Source organism: Schistocerca nitens, chromosome 1 (assembly GCF_023898315.1).
Source record: "Schistocerca nitens isolate TAMUIC-IGC-003100 chromosome 1, iqSchNite1.1, whole genome shotgun sequence".
Taxonomy (NCBI): domain Eukaryota; kingdom Metazoa; phylum Arthropoda; class Insecta; order Orthoptera; family Acrididae; genus Schistocerca; species Schistocerca nitens.
The window spans coordinates 171,420,878-171,440,208 of NC_064614.1; the positions used below are offsets into that span (position 1 = coordinate 171,420,878).

General features: G+C 39.4%; 1 protein-coding gene across 1 annotated transcript in view; it reads left to right on the forward strand.

Moving 5' to 3' along the window:
- LOC126244652 (E3 ubiquitin-protein ligase listerin) overlaps positions 1–19,331 on the forward strand; it is a 160,393-nt gene that overhangs the window by 53,558 nt on the left and 87,504 nt on the right. Inside the window, exons 9-12 of the mRNA XM_049948256.1 lie at positions 5,402–6,142; positions 9,473–9,683; positions 14,949–15,228; positions 18,389–18,764. Of these exons, the coding sequence (XP_049804213.1) occupies positions 5,402–6,142; positions 9,473–9,683; positions 14,949–15,228; positions 18,389–18,764 (1,608 nt within the window). The remainder of the gene's footprint in view (positions 1–5,401; positions 6,143–9,472; positions 9,684–14,948; positions 15,229–18,388; positions 18,765–19,331) is intronic.

Below are 19,331 nucleotides of genomic sequence, written 5' to 3' on the forward strand. Positions count from 1 at the left end.
CACTTCCCCACATGTTGAGGACGTGTATATGTGCCTCACTTGGGTTTTCCTTCAGTACCGTGAATGTCGGAATGCATCCTGAGTCACCACTGTTGCGGACGAGTTACTTCCATATCTGAGTGAATAGAAACGTTTTGAGTATTCATCATGCAACATATGTGCCTCATAGTGTGCTGTCATTTGCAAAAAACTGATTTCGATATCTTGAATCGTTTATGAGATATGACGATTGTTATAACCATATGATTCGCGATGTGCAGGGACATGAATGGGTGCATTGCGTGCGACTGTCCTTTGGATATGAAATGTAATAATTCAGGAATGAAATGAAATATCCAACTCTCAGTTTTAAATAAAATTTAAATATCTTATCTACATTTCATTTGCTGAAATGTTTAAGCTAAAATCAGCCACACACACACACAGTTTACGCAAAGCGTTATTGCCTCTGTAAAAATCTTTAAAATTTTACTTAATATGATGCAGCACAGTGAGTATGGCATATAACGAAAAGGAAATCAATCTTTTATTGAATGAAGATATCATACTGTAAGATGTGCAAAAATCATTTTTTGTTTCACGAAACAGTTTTCTTAAAGACCAGTGGGAAGTATTTCATAGCAGATGACAAGCCCACATCAACAGAACTGAGCGCATCACACTTGACCATTCATGAGATATAAAACCCAATAACTCAAAAATGAAACAAAATATCATTCTGCTCTCAGTCTTAAATAAAATTCTGATATCTTGTCTATACTTCATTCACTGTAATGTGTGAGCTAAAATCAAACATATGTAAAGGTTATGCCATGCGTTTTTATCTTTGCAAACTCTTTAACATTTCGTGCTGTATTTTACATAATTTGATGCAGTGCAGTAAGTATGGCAGTTAAAGAAAAGGAGTTCAGTTCTTTATCGAGGTTCTGCATGGAATAGGACAGGAAAGGAATATGTGGAAACACTGACAAGGAGAAGGGACAGGATGATAGGACATCGGTTAAGACATGAGGGAATGACTTCCGTGGTACTAGAGGGAGCTGTAGAGGGCTAAAGCTGTAGATCAAGACAGAGAATGGAATGTTGTTGTTGTGGTCTTCAGTCCTGAGACTGGTTTGATGCAGCTCTCCATGCTACTCTATCCTGTGCAAGCTTCTTCATCTCCCAGTACCTACTGCAGCCTACATTTTTCTGAATCTGCTTAGTGTATTCATCTCTTGGTCTCCCTCTACGATTTTTACCCTCCACGAGGCCCTCCAATACTAAATTGGTGATCCCTCGATGCCTCAGAACATGTCCTACTAACCGATCCCTTCTTCTAGTCAAGTTGTGCCACAAGCTCCTCTTCTCCCCAATTCTGTTCAATACCTCCTCATTAGTTATGTGATCTACCCATCTAATCTTCAGCATTCTTCTGTAGCACCACATTTCGAAAGCTTCTATTCTCTTCTTGTCTAAGCTATTTATTGTACACGTTTCACTTCCATACATGGCTACACTCAAAACAAATACTTTCAGAAACGACTTCCTGACATTTAAATCTATACTCGACGTTAACAAATTTTTCTTCTTCAAAAACGCTTTCCTTGCCATTGCCAGTTTACATTTAATATCCTCTCTACTTCGACCATCATCAGTTATTTTGCTCCCCAAATAGCAAAACTCCTTTACTACTTTAAGTGTCTCATTTCCTAATCTAATTCCATCAGCATCACCCGACTTAATTCGACTACATTCCATTATCCTCGTTTTGCTTTTGTTGATGTTCATCTTATACCATCCTTTCAAGAAACTGTCCATTCCTTTCAACTGCTCTTCCAAGTCCTTTGCTGTCTCTGATAGAATTACAATGTCATCGGCGAACCTCAAAGTTTTTATTTCTTCTCCATGGATTTTAAAACCTACTGTGAACTTTTCTTTTGTTTCCTTTATTGCTTGCTCAATATACAGATTGAATAACATCGGGAATAGACTACAACCCTGTCTCACTCCCTTTCCAACCACTGCTTCCCTTTCATGTCCCTCGACTCTTTATAACTGCCATCTGGTTTCTGTACAAATTGTAAATAGCCTTTCGCTCTCTGTATTTTACCCCTGCCGCCTTCAGAATTTGAAAGAGAGTATTCCAATCAACATTGTCAAAAGCTTTCTCTAAGTCTACAAATGCTAGAAACATAGGTTTGCCTTTTCTTAATCTTTCTTCTAAGATAAGTCGTAGGGTCAGTATTGCCTCACGTGTTCCAACATTTCTACGGAATCCAAACTGATCTTCCCCGAGGTCGGCTTCTATCAGTTTTTCCATTCGTCTGTAAAGAATTCACGTTAGTATTTTGCAGCTGTGACTTATTAAACTGATAGTTCGATAATTTTCACATCTGTCAACACCTGCTTTCTTTGGGATTGGGATTATTATATTCTTCTTGAAGTCTGAGGGTATTTCGCCTGTCTCATACATCTTGCTCACCAGATGGTAGAGTTTTGTCAGGACTGGCTCTCCCAAAGCTGTCAGTAGTTCTAATGAAATGTTGTCTACTCCGGGGGCCTTGTTTCGACTCAGGTCTTTCAGTGCTCTGTCAAACTCTTCATGCAATATCATATCTCCCATTTCATCTTCATCTACATCCTCTTCCATTTCCATAATATTGTCCTCAAGTACATCGCCCGTGTACAGACCCTCTATATACTCCTTCCACCTTTCTGCTTTCCCTTCTTTGCTTAGAACTGGGTTTCCATCTGAGCTCTTCACATTCATGCAAGTGGTTCTCCTTTCTCCAAAGGTCTCTTTAATTTCCCTGTAGGCAGTATCTATCTTACCCCTAGTGAGATAAGTCTCTACATCCTTACATTTGTCCTCTAGCCATCCCTGCTTAGCCATTTTGCACTTCCTGTCGATATCATTTTTGAGACGTTTGTATTCCTTTTTGCCTGCTTCATTTACTGCATTTTTATATTTTCTCCTTTCATCAATTAAATTCAATATTTCTTCTGTTACCCAAGGGCTTCTACTAGCCCTCGTCTTTTTACCTATTTGATCCTCTGCTGCCTTCACTATTTCATCCCTCAAAGCTACCCATTCTTCTTCTTCTTTCCCCCATTCCTGTCAATTGTTCCCTTACACTCTCCCTGAAACTCTGTACAACCTCTGGTTCTTTCAGTTTATCCAGGTCCCATGTCCTTAAATTCCCACCTTTTTGCAGTTTCTTCAGTTTTAATCTACAGTTCATAACCAATAAATTGTGGTCAGAGTCCACATCTGCCCCTGGAAATGTCTTACAATTTAAAACCTAGTTCCTGAATCTCTGTCTTACCATTATATAATCTATCTGATACCTTTTAGTATCTCCAGGGTTCTTCCATGTACACAACCTTATTTCATGGTTCTTAAACCAAGTGTTAGCTATGATTAAGTTATGCTCTGCCCAAAATTCTACCAGGCGGCTTCCTCTTTCATTTCTTAGCCCCAATCCACATTCACCTACTATGTTTCCTTCTCTCCCTTTTCCTACTCTTGAATTCCAGTCACCCATGACTATTAATTTTTCGTCTCCCTTCACTACCTGAATAATTTCTTTTATCCCATCATACATTTCATCAATGTCTTCGTCATCTGCAGAGCTAGTTGGCATATAAACTTGTACTACTGTAGTAGGCGTGGTCTTCGTGTCTATCTTGGCCACAATAATGCGTTCATTATGCTGTTTGTAGTAGCTTACCCGTACTCCTATTTTTTTTATTCATTATTAGACCTACTCCTGCATTACCCCTATTTGATTTTGTATTTATAACCCTGTGTTCACCTGACCAAAAGTCTTGTTCCTCCTGCCACCGAACTTCATTAATTCCCCGATATCTAACTTTAACCTATCCATTTCCCTTTTTAAAATTTCTAACCTACCTGCCCGATTAAGGGATCTGACATTCCACACTCCGATGCCAGTTTTCTTTCTCCTGATAAAAACATCCTCTTGAGTAGTCCCCGCCCAGAGATCCGAATGTGGGACTATTTTACCTCCGGAATATTTTACCCAACAGGACGTCATCATCATTTAATCATACAGTAAAGCTGCATGCCCTCGGGAAAAATTACGGCTGTAGTTTCCCCTTGCTTTCAGCCATTCGCAGTACCAAAACAGCAAGGCCATTTTGGTTAGTGTTACAAGGCCAGATCAGTCAATCACCCAGACTGTTGCCCCTGCAACTACTGAAAAGGCTGCTGCCCCTCTTCAGGAACCACACGTTTGTCTGGCCTCTCAACAGATACCCCTCCTTTGTGGTTGCACCTATACAGTACAGCTATCTGTATCGTTGAGGCACGCAAGCCTCACCACCAACGGCAAGGTAAGAATGGAATACATCCAGCAAATAATTGAGGACATAGGTTGCAATAGCTACTCTGAGACGAAGAGGTTGGCACAGGAGAGGAATTTGTGGTGGCCCACATCAAACCAGTCAGAAGAGTGATGACACACACACACACACACACACACACACACACACACAAGATATTAGACAGTAAGATGTGAAAAAATAGTTTTTGAAAAATCGAATGATAAGTATTTTATATCGGCCAGAATGCTGGCTCTCAGCACAGCACCAGCACTTGACGAGCAGTGCAGCCATAATAAAATCTGCCTCACCATGGAATACAAAGAGCATGTCAAGTAGCAAAAGGATTAATGAACTTAACCTGTGGTTAGTGTAGTTAATTCCAGGAGGGTGATGGGGTTCGAAGATATACAGTGTACTGAATAGTAAATTTCCATCGTCAGAGTTCAAGAAAACTAGTATCCCTACTACTCCTTTTTTACATTTGGAGGATTCCATTAGTAATTACTTTTTTATTCTTTTATCACCATTTCTGTCCCTCTTCCTTTCTCCTTTATTCTCAATTTGGGTTTCTTCCCCTCTCCTTTCCTCTTCTTCATTGTACTATTCATCCCTCTTATCATTTCTCTTTGTCTTAATTGGTCTTATTTTGCATTCTCTCCTCCATCACCTTTGAACTGAACCTCGCCCGCTTCATCTTTTTCTCCCCTCGTCCTTGCAGCAAGTGGGACCCTCTCAGTACGGCATCTGAATGACCTGCTCTTCCTTGCCAACCCTCCCTAAGAAATCCCTCTTTCCTTCCCGAGAAAGTAACTGACCGTTATGAAAGCTGAGTAGGTTGTTTAACTTTAAAATACATTTAAATATACTGTTTAGGCACGCGTGCATATCACCGGTACTCAGTATTTCATCCTCTGAAGGTAAGTACTAGCCATTCATTCCATCCCCTTCAAATTTCACTAAAGTATACTTCAGTTAAGGAAGACACATGTACTTGTCATTGTGGACTGCTCAAGTCAGTGTTCAAGAAAATTGTAGGTCTTAATTGATATTTTTTTGTGATTTTGTTTTGCAGCTAATGTCTGTCATTGAACTTGCCTTAACAGAACGTACAGTTAACTGTGGAATGCTATTCAGAGAAGTTTCAAATCTCATTCATCACTGGAGCAGGAACAGACATAATGCTTTGCACGCTGAACTGCTAAGTTTGTTTTGGTGTGGACTATCAGAAATGTGCATGAAGATACTGAAACCTCCAGGGCATGACTCAATGCAGCCACAGGAAACCCCGGCAGAATGGAAGGTGGACCGTGTTGTGGACTTGTGTGCTTTGTTAAAATGTCCCGCTTCTGAGATTCCAAAAAGTATTTCAAAAGTTAGGTTTTCATCTAAAGAAATAACTGATAATGAAGTGAGTGAAAATGAAAATGGTGCAACTGACGGCCAGGTATCATTAACTGTTTTCAGTGAAGATCATGCTGATGAATTTGCCAAAGAATTGAGTAGTTTGAGCTGTGAATTGGCAACTGTGTTTATTAATGAGTTGAAAGAATGTCACGTTTCTGCATATATTAAACCCCTGAAAAATTTGGTGAACTCTGCACTAAGCAGTAATGACTTGCTGAATGCTGTGGGGAGCGCTGACCAAAATGAAGAACAGAAAATACATGAACTGCAAAAGCTTTTGGATGAAACATTCTGTGCTTGGTTGCAGGACAAAGCCAGGTGCTCTGAAGCTGTTGTCGAATTAATATTTTCATTATTGATGCATGTTTCCACCGAAATGAAGGATCGAGTTATTCACCATTTGTATGAGGTATGTTTTATTCCTAATTTTCTTACCATAGTGTTTGGATTTGAAATTAAGGCTAAGGCCATATTTTACTCTTTCTTAATCTTGGGGACTAAAAAAAGTCACCAAAACAGAGTAAAATGTTACTGCTTCACAAATTGCACCTCTCACCAAATTTAGTGTGTTTCTTACTCTAGTGCCTGATTGGGACTCAGAAATGGAAACTTTGCATTTTGCTGGCAAATGTAGGTGGAAATAAACCTGTGAGAATGGATCATGAGTTGTGTCTGGAGAGCTCAATTGGGAGAGCATTTGCCCACAAGAGGCGAAGGTTCCAGGTTCAAGTCTCAATCTGGGACTTAATTTTAATCTGGCAGCAAGTTTCAAATCAGTACACACTGTGCATAGGGTGAAAATTCATTCTGGAGTTTATTGTTAGCTCCACACTAGGCAACTATTTTATGTAGAAATGGCTTTGTTAGGACCAGACTTGAAATCTGTTATATTGTAGTGATCTGTTTCAAGTTAGGCCCATTCTGGAAGCTAATTTAAATTTTTTCATTATTGGCGTGCTTTCTGGTGCATTGTTTTCTACATTATCCAGCTTGAGAAGTTCATTTATATTCATTAAATTTATTACTTATAAAAAATGCTCTTGAGTACAGCGTTTGCAATTGATATCAAATGAAAGTATTAGATGCTCCAGCTACAGGAGTGTGATTTAGGTCCACTGTAATTGCTTTTATTTTCCCAAAACAAATTATTCTGATGTGGTAACATCTTTCCAGCACACATCAAGATTAAAAAGAAAACAATAAAATGCCCATCGTATGAATGATGTTCCGTATGGTTGCTTTTGATGCCCACCAATAGTAATTTCTTGTGCACAGAACCAGTATTGAATGATTGTCCACTAAAAGTTGACTCTTTCATCGAGCCATTTGCTTATCGGTGGAGATACTCTGTACAATCTTAGTATCTTCATTATTATTCAGTGATGTAATACAGTGTCAAACACTTTTCAAAAATCTACCTCTTTACTTGCATATACATTTTGCATGGTGTCCTGTGTCAATAAAGCAGGCTGCGTTTGGCACAAATGGATTTTCCAGAGCTTGTGTCTACTGCTTGACAGAAGCTTCTTTTCCTCCAGCAACATTATAATGATGAATAACACCTTAAGAGTGCCAACTGACAAATTGTTTATACACAACTTACTCATTAGGCCTGACAAAGGTTTAGGATTTAACTTTGGATATTTACATTCATTTGGTGATCAGGAACAATACACTATGATGCCTTTTTCTTGCACTGGCCAAATTCTAGTCATGATTGAAATCAGTATACCCAAATCACATGGATAATGTGTGGACGAGCATCTCAGACTGTGTATAGACAGAAGTTAATAACGTAATTCAATTTTTAGATTTTGTAACTTTTAAGTAACTGTATTGCGAGGGGAAGTAAAATGGTGAGTCAGTCACTACTTACCAAGTAGAATAGACATTAAACAGCAAGCAGACTAGTGGTAAAGGACAGTAACTTGTGATGTAAGATTTTAATGGGTCGAAATCATCAGATGTACTCGTAAAAGTGATTTTGAATGTACCCCAAGGAAGTGTTAGAGGGCTGTTAACAATATATGTGTATAGTTTAAAAACAAAGATGATGTAACTTATCAAATGAAAGCGTTGGTATGTTGATAGACACACAAACAAACACAAACACACACACAAAATTCAAGCTTTCGCAAACCCACGGTTGCTTCATCAGGAAAGAGGAAAGGAGAGGGGAAGACGAAAGGATATGGGTTTTAAGGGAGAGGGTAAGGAATCATTCCAATCCCGGGAGTGGAAAGACTTACCTTAGGGGGAAAAAAGGACAGGTATATACTCGTGCACACACACACACACACACACACACACACACACACACACACATCCATCCGCACATATACAGACACAAGCAGACATATGTAAAGGTTATATGTGTGTGGGGGGGGGGGGGAGGGGGAGCGAGTGTATATCTGTCCTTTTTTTCCCCCTAAGGTAAGTCTTTCCGCTCCCGGCATTGGAATGACTCCTTACCCTCGCCCTTAAAACCCACATCCTTTCGTATTTCCCTCTCCTTCGCTCTTTCCTGATGAAACAACCGTGGGTTGCGAAAGCTTGAATTTTGTGTGTGTGTTTGTGCTTGTTTGTGTGTCTATCAACATACCAACACTTTTGTTTGGTAAGTTTCATCATATTTGTTTTTAGATATATTTTTCCCACGTGGAATGTTTTCCTCTATTATATTCATATGTGTATAGTTTGGTGGATAACACTGGAAACTGTGAGGCAGTTAGCAGATGATGCTCTTACTTATAAAACAGCTGCAGTGCCGAAAAACTGAAGAAAAGTAGAGGAAGATCTGCAGAGCTTACATGCTTGGTTCATGTACTGGGACCTTCAGCATAAGTAAATGTCACGCGTTGAGCATAATGACATAGGAAGACCCATTATTGTTTGACTACAGTATTGGCAGTAAATCAGTGGAAACAATAAGATTTGTAAAATTTATGGAAGCATCCGAATGGAGTATCCTAAACAGGAATGGCCACATAAAACTAGATGTAGGAGATGCCACAGTGAGATTCATTGGAAGAATCTTAAGGAAATGTAATTAGACTATGTAAGAATGAGCTTACAAATCCCTCAATCATTCAGTTCTCAAGTAATACTTGCCGTTGTGGGACCCTTATTAGGCACGATTAATGGAGGAGGCAGGAAAAATCGAAGTAAGGGTGGCATGTTTTGTCACAGATTCATTTAATTAGCACAAGAGCGTCAAATAGATGCTGTGGGAGAGGTGTTGTGCATTGTGGATAGATTTCCTGTTAAAATTTCTAGAGCATACATTCCAAGACAAGTCGGGCAATGTATTACTTGTTCTCACATACATGTTACTAAATGACTGTGATGGTTCACCATTAGTAATATGAACAGGATAGGTGTGAAAGTGTAGTGCTAGCAGAAGTAGCCTTCACCATACACTTTAAGATGGCATGTGGAGTATAGGTGTGGATGTAACTGTATCCAAAAATAACATCCTGTGTGACGTCAGAGTACAATGTGGCTGATAGTTTTCTGCGGGATGTCTCTGCAACTAACATGTACCAGGTTTGAAGTAACACTATTTTGTATGGCTGTTTTGTTTTGTTACTCTGTTTCAACTTTTTTTTAATGTTCCATTTAGTATTCAAATTACATTCATTCAGTACTTCATATATTGCTCCACAAATTTTATAACTAATCATTAGTTATAAGTGGAAATAACAGTCCTGCCTAATGCACCATTTGATATATCTGGCAGATTTCCGAGTCCCACAGATCAGTGCTTCTGTGGCTCCTGAAGATGTGTGTCAAACACGTTGGTGACAAGGATGTAATTTACTTTATCCGTGGAGAGAAGATGAGTGGAGAACTTGTTGCACTTTCTGGAGAGGTTTCGTCTTGTTCTGATTGTGATGGTGGTGATGCCCTTGAAATTCTTCGTTTCTGTCTCAAGACTCCAGCCATTGCAGGTACAACTACGTTAATATTAGTTTATAAGTTATTCCAATTAATATATATCTTTATGTATGAGACAGTACACAACACTCTAATTAAATGTCACAAAGAAAAAGCCTTTTTAAAATGAACAAAAATAAGCCAGTTTTCTTGATTGTATTTTTAAAGAGAAACCTATGTTTAGAATTATAGTAATCAAATATGCTCTTTTCTTCATGAAACATACAAACTTTGGTATGAATTGTTCAAATGGTAGACAAAGCCAGTAAATGAGAAATATTTGTCTTTAAGCCACAAGATATCACTTTAACCAAGCTGGTGCTGTGACTTTATTGTAGCAAACATGTGAATTTCCAGAGATACCTGCACCACACACAAGAATATCTGGATGAAATAGCATTTTAGACTGTGTTGTTACTATAGGTGAAACATGACGTCACCATTTCTAGCGGCAGAATTGTCTTGGATGTGTATGTCCAGCCAAGTACAGCATGCTGTTATTCAATTTTTGTTCAAAGAACATCTCTCGTAAAGTGAAATTCATCATCAAATTCAAACTGTGTATAGGGAAGCATGCTTCAAATGTAGCTGTGTGTAAGAGTAGTGTTCCCGATTTCAGAGTGGCTGACAAAGTAAAGTGGCATATTTCGTGTGCTATCAAGTGCTGTGCAAAGACTTTGGATATTAGAAATTTTTTTCTGCAAAATGTACTTTGATACCTTTGTATTGAGCAGAAAGACTTGCATGCAGAAGCTCGTACATCTGATGTGATACCTGTATGAAACAGCATTCTTGGACTGTTATGGCTATATAGATCAAACATGACGTCACCATTTCCAACAGGCAACGTAAAGTGTGTGTCAGTCATGGAGAGGTCCATTTCTTCCTAGGGCTGTGATAGTGCAGTCAACTCCTGTGTGCTGTGTTGGCAGAAGAGCCAACACCGTGTTGCTAGAGGAGGCCGAAATGCACGTGTTTAATTACACGCAGACTGGCGTGAGGTCTGGAACAGTTAAAGGAGTTGAGTCTAACAAGAAAAGAACGTAGTTCTTGGAATACTTAACTTTAATCCATAATTGGAGTACATCGCTCTTGACTGTACATGCTTCAATATAAATATCAATTGAATACGGCGCCTTGCTAGGTCGTAGCAAATGACGTAGCTGAAGGCTATGCTAACTATCGTCTCGGCAAATGAGAGTGTAATTTGTCAGTGTAGCATCGCTAGCAAAGTCGGCTGTACAGCTGGGCGAGTGCAAGGACGTCTCTCTAGACCTGCCGTATGGTGGCGCTCGGTCTGCAATCACTGACAGTGGCGACACGCGGGTCCGACGTATACTAATGGACCGCGGCCGATTTAAAGGCTACCACCTAGCAAGTGTGGTGTCTGGGGCGGTGACACCACACTGTGGCTGGAAGGGTCATGTTGAGTCAGGGACTATTGATTTTGGAGTGAATTCATGTCAGGACTACACACGACTTTCTAAGGATTGTTAAAAACAAGTGATCTGGCAATTTGTTACAAGTTGCAATTTTGCCTCATGATAACCATGCACTAACAAGGCAAAATAGGATGGTCTACGGTCTTTCTAATGAAATGTATTGCATCACCCTCTATGTAGTATGAATCTCTCACTTTGCAATTACCATGTGTTTGATTCCTGGATGAAGGCCCTGGAAGGTCATCACTTCATCTGCTGTTGAGTAGCGTCTAAAGGAGTAGAAAGTTTTTCCTTCTTCAGGATTTGACCTTCTTCAGAAAAGGTATACTACAGAAAAACAAGTACCATACTGGGACAATTGCTTAAGCAAGGGAAGTGATTATCTGTTGATTGAGTAATAAGTACACTGTTTATGTTACACTGAGTTTTGTTTATTTCAAACTAGTTTTCAGCTTGTTGGGTCAACTTCAAGAAACAACTGACTAGCTTCTGGAAGGGACATGAGTTCTTAGGTAACCGAACATTGTAAGCAAAGATACAATCCACTTGCATAGAGTGTTGTGAATCAAACTTGTTTCTTAATGTTGAAATTACACTTTACCTAATGGCCAATATTAAGCACAATAAATTATTAAACTAAACATTATTACAGGTTAAATGGTTATAATGCTAAAGTCTGTGAGCTCTTGACATTGGCTGAGAAATTGTTAAATTGAGCTCTCTCCCGAATGAAGACAGCTCCATCATTGAATGATTTGTTGAGAGGTGCTTCAAAATTGAAGGATGAAATCTTATGGACTATCAAAGCAGAGGCAGCTTTCTGCTAAGTGAAAGCTGCCATCGCCGAAGCTACGCTGTTAGCACATCCTGTCAGCCCCCCCCCCCCTCGCTTTGGTGATAGATGCATAGTTAACAGCGATAAGCACTGTACTACAGCAGCAAATAGAACAGTGTTGGCAACCTCCTGCCTTTTTTTTAGCCAGAAGCTTTTACCAGCAGAATGAGGCTAGTGGACATACAATTGTGACCTACATGTGGCGCATCCTGCTGTATGCTCGAAGGGCAGCAGTTTATTGTGGTCATCAACCACAAGCCACTGACATTTGCATTTTATCAGAAGCCAGACAAGGCATCACCTGACACCTACACCATTTGGATTACATAGGTCAATTTCAGATGCATGTAATCACATGGGGTAATCTGAATGTCCCAGCAGGTGCTCTCTCTTGTGTTGAAACACTCACAGCTGCAATCAACAGTGAAGTTCTTGCTAAGTCACACGTCCTCGATCCATAGCTATGTGCATTACTGGAGCAACCAACTAACCTGCACCTCAATATGTCCCAGCACCACCAGCAAACATGTGGGTGTATTGTGATGTTTCAGCAGCGAAGACACAACTGTTGCCCCTACGGTTTTAACTCCAGGCCACTGCATCATTATATAACTTGGCACTTCCAGGGGCCTGGGTACATTGAATCTTGTAAAACATGCTTTTGTGTGGCTGATTATGGACAAAGCTTGCATCTGGTTTGTGCACCAGTGCATGGCTTGCTAGAGGAATAAAATTACTCAATATGTCGAAGCACCATATGGGAATTTCCTGTCACTAAATCAACAATTTGAGAATGTCCATTTAGACATAATCGACTGTTACCCTCATCCAAAGGTTTCACTTTTCCTTATGCCTCTGGACTGCTTTTTGCCTCCCCTATGGGTGATACAATGACTGAAACTATAACAACCAGATTCATTTCAGCATGCCTCTTCGTGTTAACACAGATCAAGACCAAAAAGTTGAGTTGTATTTGTTTAAAGCTCTCTCCACCCTGCTAGGTATGAAGTATATTGACACTACAGCTGACTACACTTCAGCTAACAGACTTGTGGAATGACTGCACTGGTAATTGAAGGCAGCACTAAAATATCACAATTCACAACATTGGACAAAAACATTATCCATTGTGCTTCTAGGCCTCTATGCATTCATTAAGGAAAATCTTGAGGCTATATTAAGTGATCTCATATCTGGCCAAACAATACAACTACCAGGTAAATTCCTTGAGCATGTACCTAATGACTTCATCGATGCATCTGACTTTGTCTCCAGGCTGTGGCCGCTGATCCAATAACTCCACCTGTCGCACCACAGTGCCATCTCACTCATCATCATTTTATTTTCAAGGATCTAGCAATGTGTGACCAAGTCTTTGTCTGGTACGACATGGTATGCAAGCCACTCCAATCCCTGTAGATGGGCCTTACACAGTCCTCAGCAGCACTGGAAAGACTTTAAGACTGATATTATGGGTACTCCCACCACAGTCTCTGTGGATCATCTGAAGCCTGCATTCTGCAACTTCACCATCGGTACATGCAATCCACCTACTCTGTCTACTGCAAATATAGCACTCTCAGTTACCATCAACCAACATGTCATGAACTAGCCACAACAATTGGCAGACACCAAACTTACGGATACTGCAGCAGACATGACTATGCAACAGTGTGCTGCAAACAGTAGTCCACAAAATACTGCAGTGGACTCCACGAAGCAAGAGATCATGTGAACAAGACACGTCTGTTTCAACACCAAATATCATTGACACTAGTGTGAGTGAGTTATTGATCGCACATTACAGTGACTGTAGTGACATCATGCAGTGTTAAACAATATTATGAAAAGGAAAATTGCTACTCACCATATAGCGGAGATGCTGAGTTGCAGATAGACTATCACTAATAAGCTTTTGGTCAGCAAGGCCTTCATCAAAAATAGACCACACACACACACACACACACACACACACACACACACACACACACACACGGGCGCAAGCGTGCGTATGTGTACGCAAATGTAGCTCATACACATGACTGCAGTCTCTGGCAACTGAAGCCATACCACAGTCTGCATTCGTATGTGTGATTTGCTCTTTTGTGTGTGTGTGTGTGTGTGTGTGTGTGTGTGTGTGTGTGTGTGTCAGTCAGTCATCTATTTTTGACAAAAGCCTTGCTGGCCGAAAGCTTTGTGACAGTCATTTTGTTGTGCCTATGTGTGACTCAGCGTCTCCGCTATATGATGATTAGGCAACTTTCCTTTTCATAATTTTATTACATTCCATCCTGGATTTTCCATTGATTGATTTTTGCCATACAGTGTTAAAAGTATTTATGCTCATTGACACATTCTATAATGTATGTTTAGTCTTTGTTTTGTAATAGTTAGTTATTCCTTGCTCTTGTTGAATAAATGTTGTATGCTACTTGGATATAGTGCTTCAGTGGTATTAAAGCCTGCGGATAACTCTAATAACTAACAACATATTCCATCATTTTATGCCTTGCCACAAATTAGTGGATTAAAAAAATTAAATACAATGTTAAAGTCCATACCAGACTTCAGTTGTCACGACATTTAATTTCTGATCGTATTACAGCTGTGGCAGTGAAAGCAAAAATTATTGCTTGTTTGAATACATGCAACACCAAAACTGAATGTCATTTGCGCCTTGCTTGCATTTGAACATTCAGTGATTTGTTAGTGTACTGCTATAGCAATAATATGATCTGAAGATGGTTGCTGTCACAACCAAAACAGGTAATGCAGTGCAATAGTTGGGTGATTGTGTCAGTTAAATAAGCTTTTTTAAAAAATACTAAAGTGTATTATAGTTTCAGTCATGCTCCTCAAAAATAAAATATGCATAAAAATAGTTTAACACCTGTTCTATTCTGTATTGTTTATATGGATAATACTGGATGTGAGTATGTAAAAAGTGATCAGTTTCTACTCTTTACACATGAAGTCTAATGCTTCTTAAATAATACTTACAGACACAGCAGTGCCAGGCATACTCAGAGAGCTGGCAGTGGGCCTTCGAAGGACTCCACAACCTACAACGACATGCACAGTTTTGGCTTGTGAAGCGGCGGCAATGGCAGTGAACTTTGGCTCTGCTGGCATTGACCTCCTGGCAGGCATATTCGCTCTGGCAGTATTGCACAAAGCTGAGGAGCCGGAGGTTGTCGAAGCGTGGCAGAGTGTAGCACCTGAAGTTGACATCTTTATAGTTCCGTCATTGGTTGCAGAGATCAGGGCCTTGCTTCATAACTGGTGAGTGTAAGTTCTCATGTCAATATTTATCTGTTTACTGTACAAGGAAAGATATCCATGGCAAGTAGAACACAGGAAAAAGCCCTGTAACAGAACTGATGGCATCAGTTAGCTCCTAGCTGCTGTGCCAAGACCTAATTAATAGTGGGTTTTTTATTTAGCAAATGGCGTAGCAAGTTACAAATCATACACAACAATTGAACATGAATCACATGCGTATAGTCAGATGGTGTTAATTTGATTGCGTCTTTTGTCACTGTGAAGAAGTCAGACCAATGACCACATTAGACCAAAAGGACATTTTTCTGTAATTTGGTAGACTGCTTGTGTATTGGCATCACATTAACCTCTTGTGAAGCTGCCTTTCCCCAGTCATTTGAGGTGACAGGTCACCTGTAGTTTATTCTTATTCTGCTGGGATTGGTGTAGATTTTCCAGTTGTAATTTTGCTGATCTGTCAGTCATGTTCCTTGGTAGTCTTTTTCTCAAAGTTCGTTCATCAGCTACACAGAGCTTTAGGTGATATCTAAATAATTGTATATAAAATGGTCAGAATACTTTATGCACATTTATTATTACTTTATAGTATAGAAGAAATCAGCTGTATTGCAATCTTCATATTTTTACACAGCAAGTCAATAAACTTCAAGAAGCCTAACAACACTTAATGTGTGGCAATAATACTGTATTTACACACAACAACTGTTCCATACAAGTGACAGTATGTACATAATTCAGCCTGCTGACATGGAATTTTACATGACTGAATGCTAAACACAAACTGATTGCATGAAAATTGGCTGATGATTACGTAGTGTAGACTCATTTGAAACAATGCAGACTGACGTGGAACTTTATGTGATGGCTGCTATGTGCAGAGTGACTGATACTGTTTGTAGTCTTTGAATACTAGACATGGACTGACAGTGGCTTATGTAGCAAAGTCATCAGAAGGGAAAAACCAATTGCAAAATGATTGACAAAATGTATGATGTGAAAAGTGTCAATTGACCCTAAATAATGAAAAATGTGGGGTCATCTACATTTAGCACTCAAGGCAATCCGTTAAATTTCGGTTACACAATAAACCGCATGAATATAAAGTTCTTCAGTTCAACTAAATACAAGGGCTAACAATTACAAACAACTTAAATTCTGACAGTCACAAAGATAATGTTGTGGGGAAGATGAACCAAACACTGTGATTTATTGGCTGCATGCTTAGAAAATGCAACAGGTCTACTAAAGAGACTGTCTACACTACAGTTGTCTGTCCTCTTCTGGAGTACTGATGCATTGTATGGGATCCATGACAGAGGGCATGGAAGAAGTTCAAAAAAGGGCAGCTCATTTGGAATTACCATGAAATAGGGCAGAGAGTGCCACAGATAAGGTACACAAATTGGGATGCCAGTCATTAAAATGAAGGTGTTCTTCATTGCAGTGAGGTTTTCTTATGAAATTTCAATTTCCAGCTCTCTGCTGGAGGTGAAAATATTTTGTTGATGCTCACTGAACAGGAAGAATGATCACCATAATAAAATAAGAGAAATACGAGCTTACATGTAAAAAGTTAAGTGTTCATTTTTCCCATGCACTGTTCTAGAGAAATAGTGTGAAAGTGGTTTGATGAACCCTCTGCGAGACACTTGATTGTGAATTGCAGAGGGGTCATGTAGTGTAGATGTAGATACAAAACTGTCTGCCCTCCTTTGAACTGTTTCAGTGTGCTCTGTCAGTCTTCTCTGGTTAGGATCCTGTACTACACAATAATACTCCAGAAGAGGACAACATTTTCTATTGATGACTCCAATTTAAGTTGTTTGTAATCCCTAGGTATTTAGTTGCATTGACAACTTAAAATTTGTATGATTTATCGTGTAACTGAAATTGCATTCTAAAATAAACTTATGTTGAAATTGTGTTGCAAAGGAATATGGAATACATATGTTTCTTTGTAGCACAACTGGTAGAGTGCTGCACGTATAACATGGAGTTCGTAAGATCAGTCATCATAGAATGCAAGTTTTTCACATAAAATGTCAACTCATCCAAATACTTGGATGTAACACTTTGTAGGGATGTGAAATGGAATGATCGCATAGACTCAGTTGTAGGTAATGTCACAGGTTTGTTTGGTCCATGGGAAAGTGTCACAGAGATGCTGAAGAAACTGAGCTGGAAGACTCTTGAAGATAGACAAAGCTACCCTGAGAAAGTCTACTTACAAAGTTTCAAAAACCAGCTTTAAATGATGACTCTCAAAATATACTACAACCCACTACGTATCACTCACATAGAGATTGTGAGGCCAAGATTAGAATGTAATTACAGCATGCCCAGAGGCATTTCAATCATTCTTTTCACACTCCTTATGTGAATGGAATGGTAAGAATCTCTAATAACTGGTACAGTGGGCCGTACCCTCTGCCATGCACTTCACAGTGGTTTTCAGAGTATAGATGTAGACGTATACAAGACCTAATTGTTGTGATGATGAAAACAAAACAATTGTTGTCACGTACCCTTCGTACCCCGCCAAAAAAATGATATTTGGAATGGCCTTGTAACTTAGTTCAGCTCCTGCATAGGCAGTTCTGCTACATCCCAAGAGAGAATGTAATCCCTAGGTATTTAGTTGCATTGACAGCTTAAAATTTGTGTGATTTATCGTGTAACTGAAATTGCATTCTAAAATAAACTTATGTTGAAATTGTGTTGCAAAGGAACTCGGTAAATTCTGCTCATCAAGTAGCTTCTGTGAATATCATATAACTGTTTTTCAGTTAATTTATGGAATAAACAACTACTAAATACCTTACAAACAAATTCATCTGTGTGAACCGCTTATAAACTGCCACAGGACAGTGCTGTAGTTGTTTCATGCAAATATCATGTCAGTGCTGAATTTGTACATCAAAATGTGTTAGACAAGCTTTTGTAGGATAGTTTCACTTCTGAGCAGTGATATTCTGTAAGCCAATATGTATGTGACCTTGTTACATTTTCCACTTACATTAGTTGCAGAGAAACAGTAACTTCAGATCTGTTTGTATAATATAGGCATTTTGTCATAATCGAAGGTAATCCAGTTCTGTAGATAAATGTTACTTTGTTTACATGTGTTTCCCTGTTCTTATTCTATGTTGTCTTCCTTCAGTGAGGTTGCAGAAATAACAGAACAGCTGCAGCCTCTGCCCACAGATGTCAAAGCCGAACTGTTAACAGAATTGAAGTCTGCTCGCCGTGATGACGGTATGTGGATGTCGTGGGCATGTCACCTGGCTCATCGGCTACTCGGAGAGCTGACAGGCGATGCTGTCACACCTCCGCCTCTTCCAGGTCCTTCCCGTGACACTCACAGCTTTGCTGCACTCACTTTGCTGTCGGTTCAGCTACTACTTTCTCAAAAATCACAAAAAGAAAGTCAGTCTTCTTCTGATGATGATGGAGATGCTGATAAACTGCTTGAGCACATGCCAGAGCTGACACATGCCCTGGCTATCGCTGATGATTTTCTTACCTGCTATGTTAATGTAAGTACCGCAATCTGTTAGGCATGTGGTCTATATTTAAACTTATGGTACTTCAGAACAATATTTGTAGGTTGTTACCAGTGACTGAATAAGTACATGTCTAACAAGGAGAAGACATTGACTCAGGATCATAGAATATAAGTTAATGTATTTTTGCGTTTGTTTTGTTTTACTGCAGGCTAGTAACACAGTATTGAGTATAAAATAACAGCAAAGACACACATGAAAAGTAACATTTTGCATAAATGTTTTATAAGCAATGTGAGAAATGAAATCTGGCATAGCTGAGTCGTAGAATTGTTCACATTAATAAAGCTGCCTTGGTTCAGAGTCCAACGTGTATCATATACAGGGTGGTCGGAAATTCTCATTACAGACTTCTAGAACTTGTAGCGGGGAGTGAGTACGTAGTATTTTGAATAGGAACCCATGTCTAGAAACGTCTTCCAAGAAGACTACAGAGCATCAAAGTTACAGGCGCGGGTGTCTGTAAATGTACATATGCACGGGGTGATTCCATGATGATGTTACAGACTTTCTAGGATGATGGAGAACGATAAATGTATT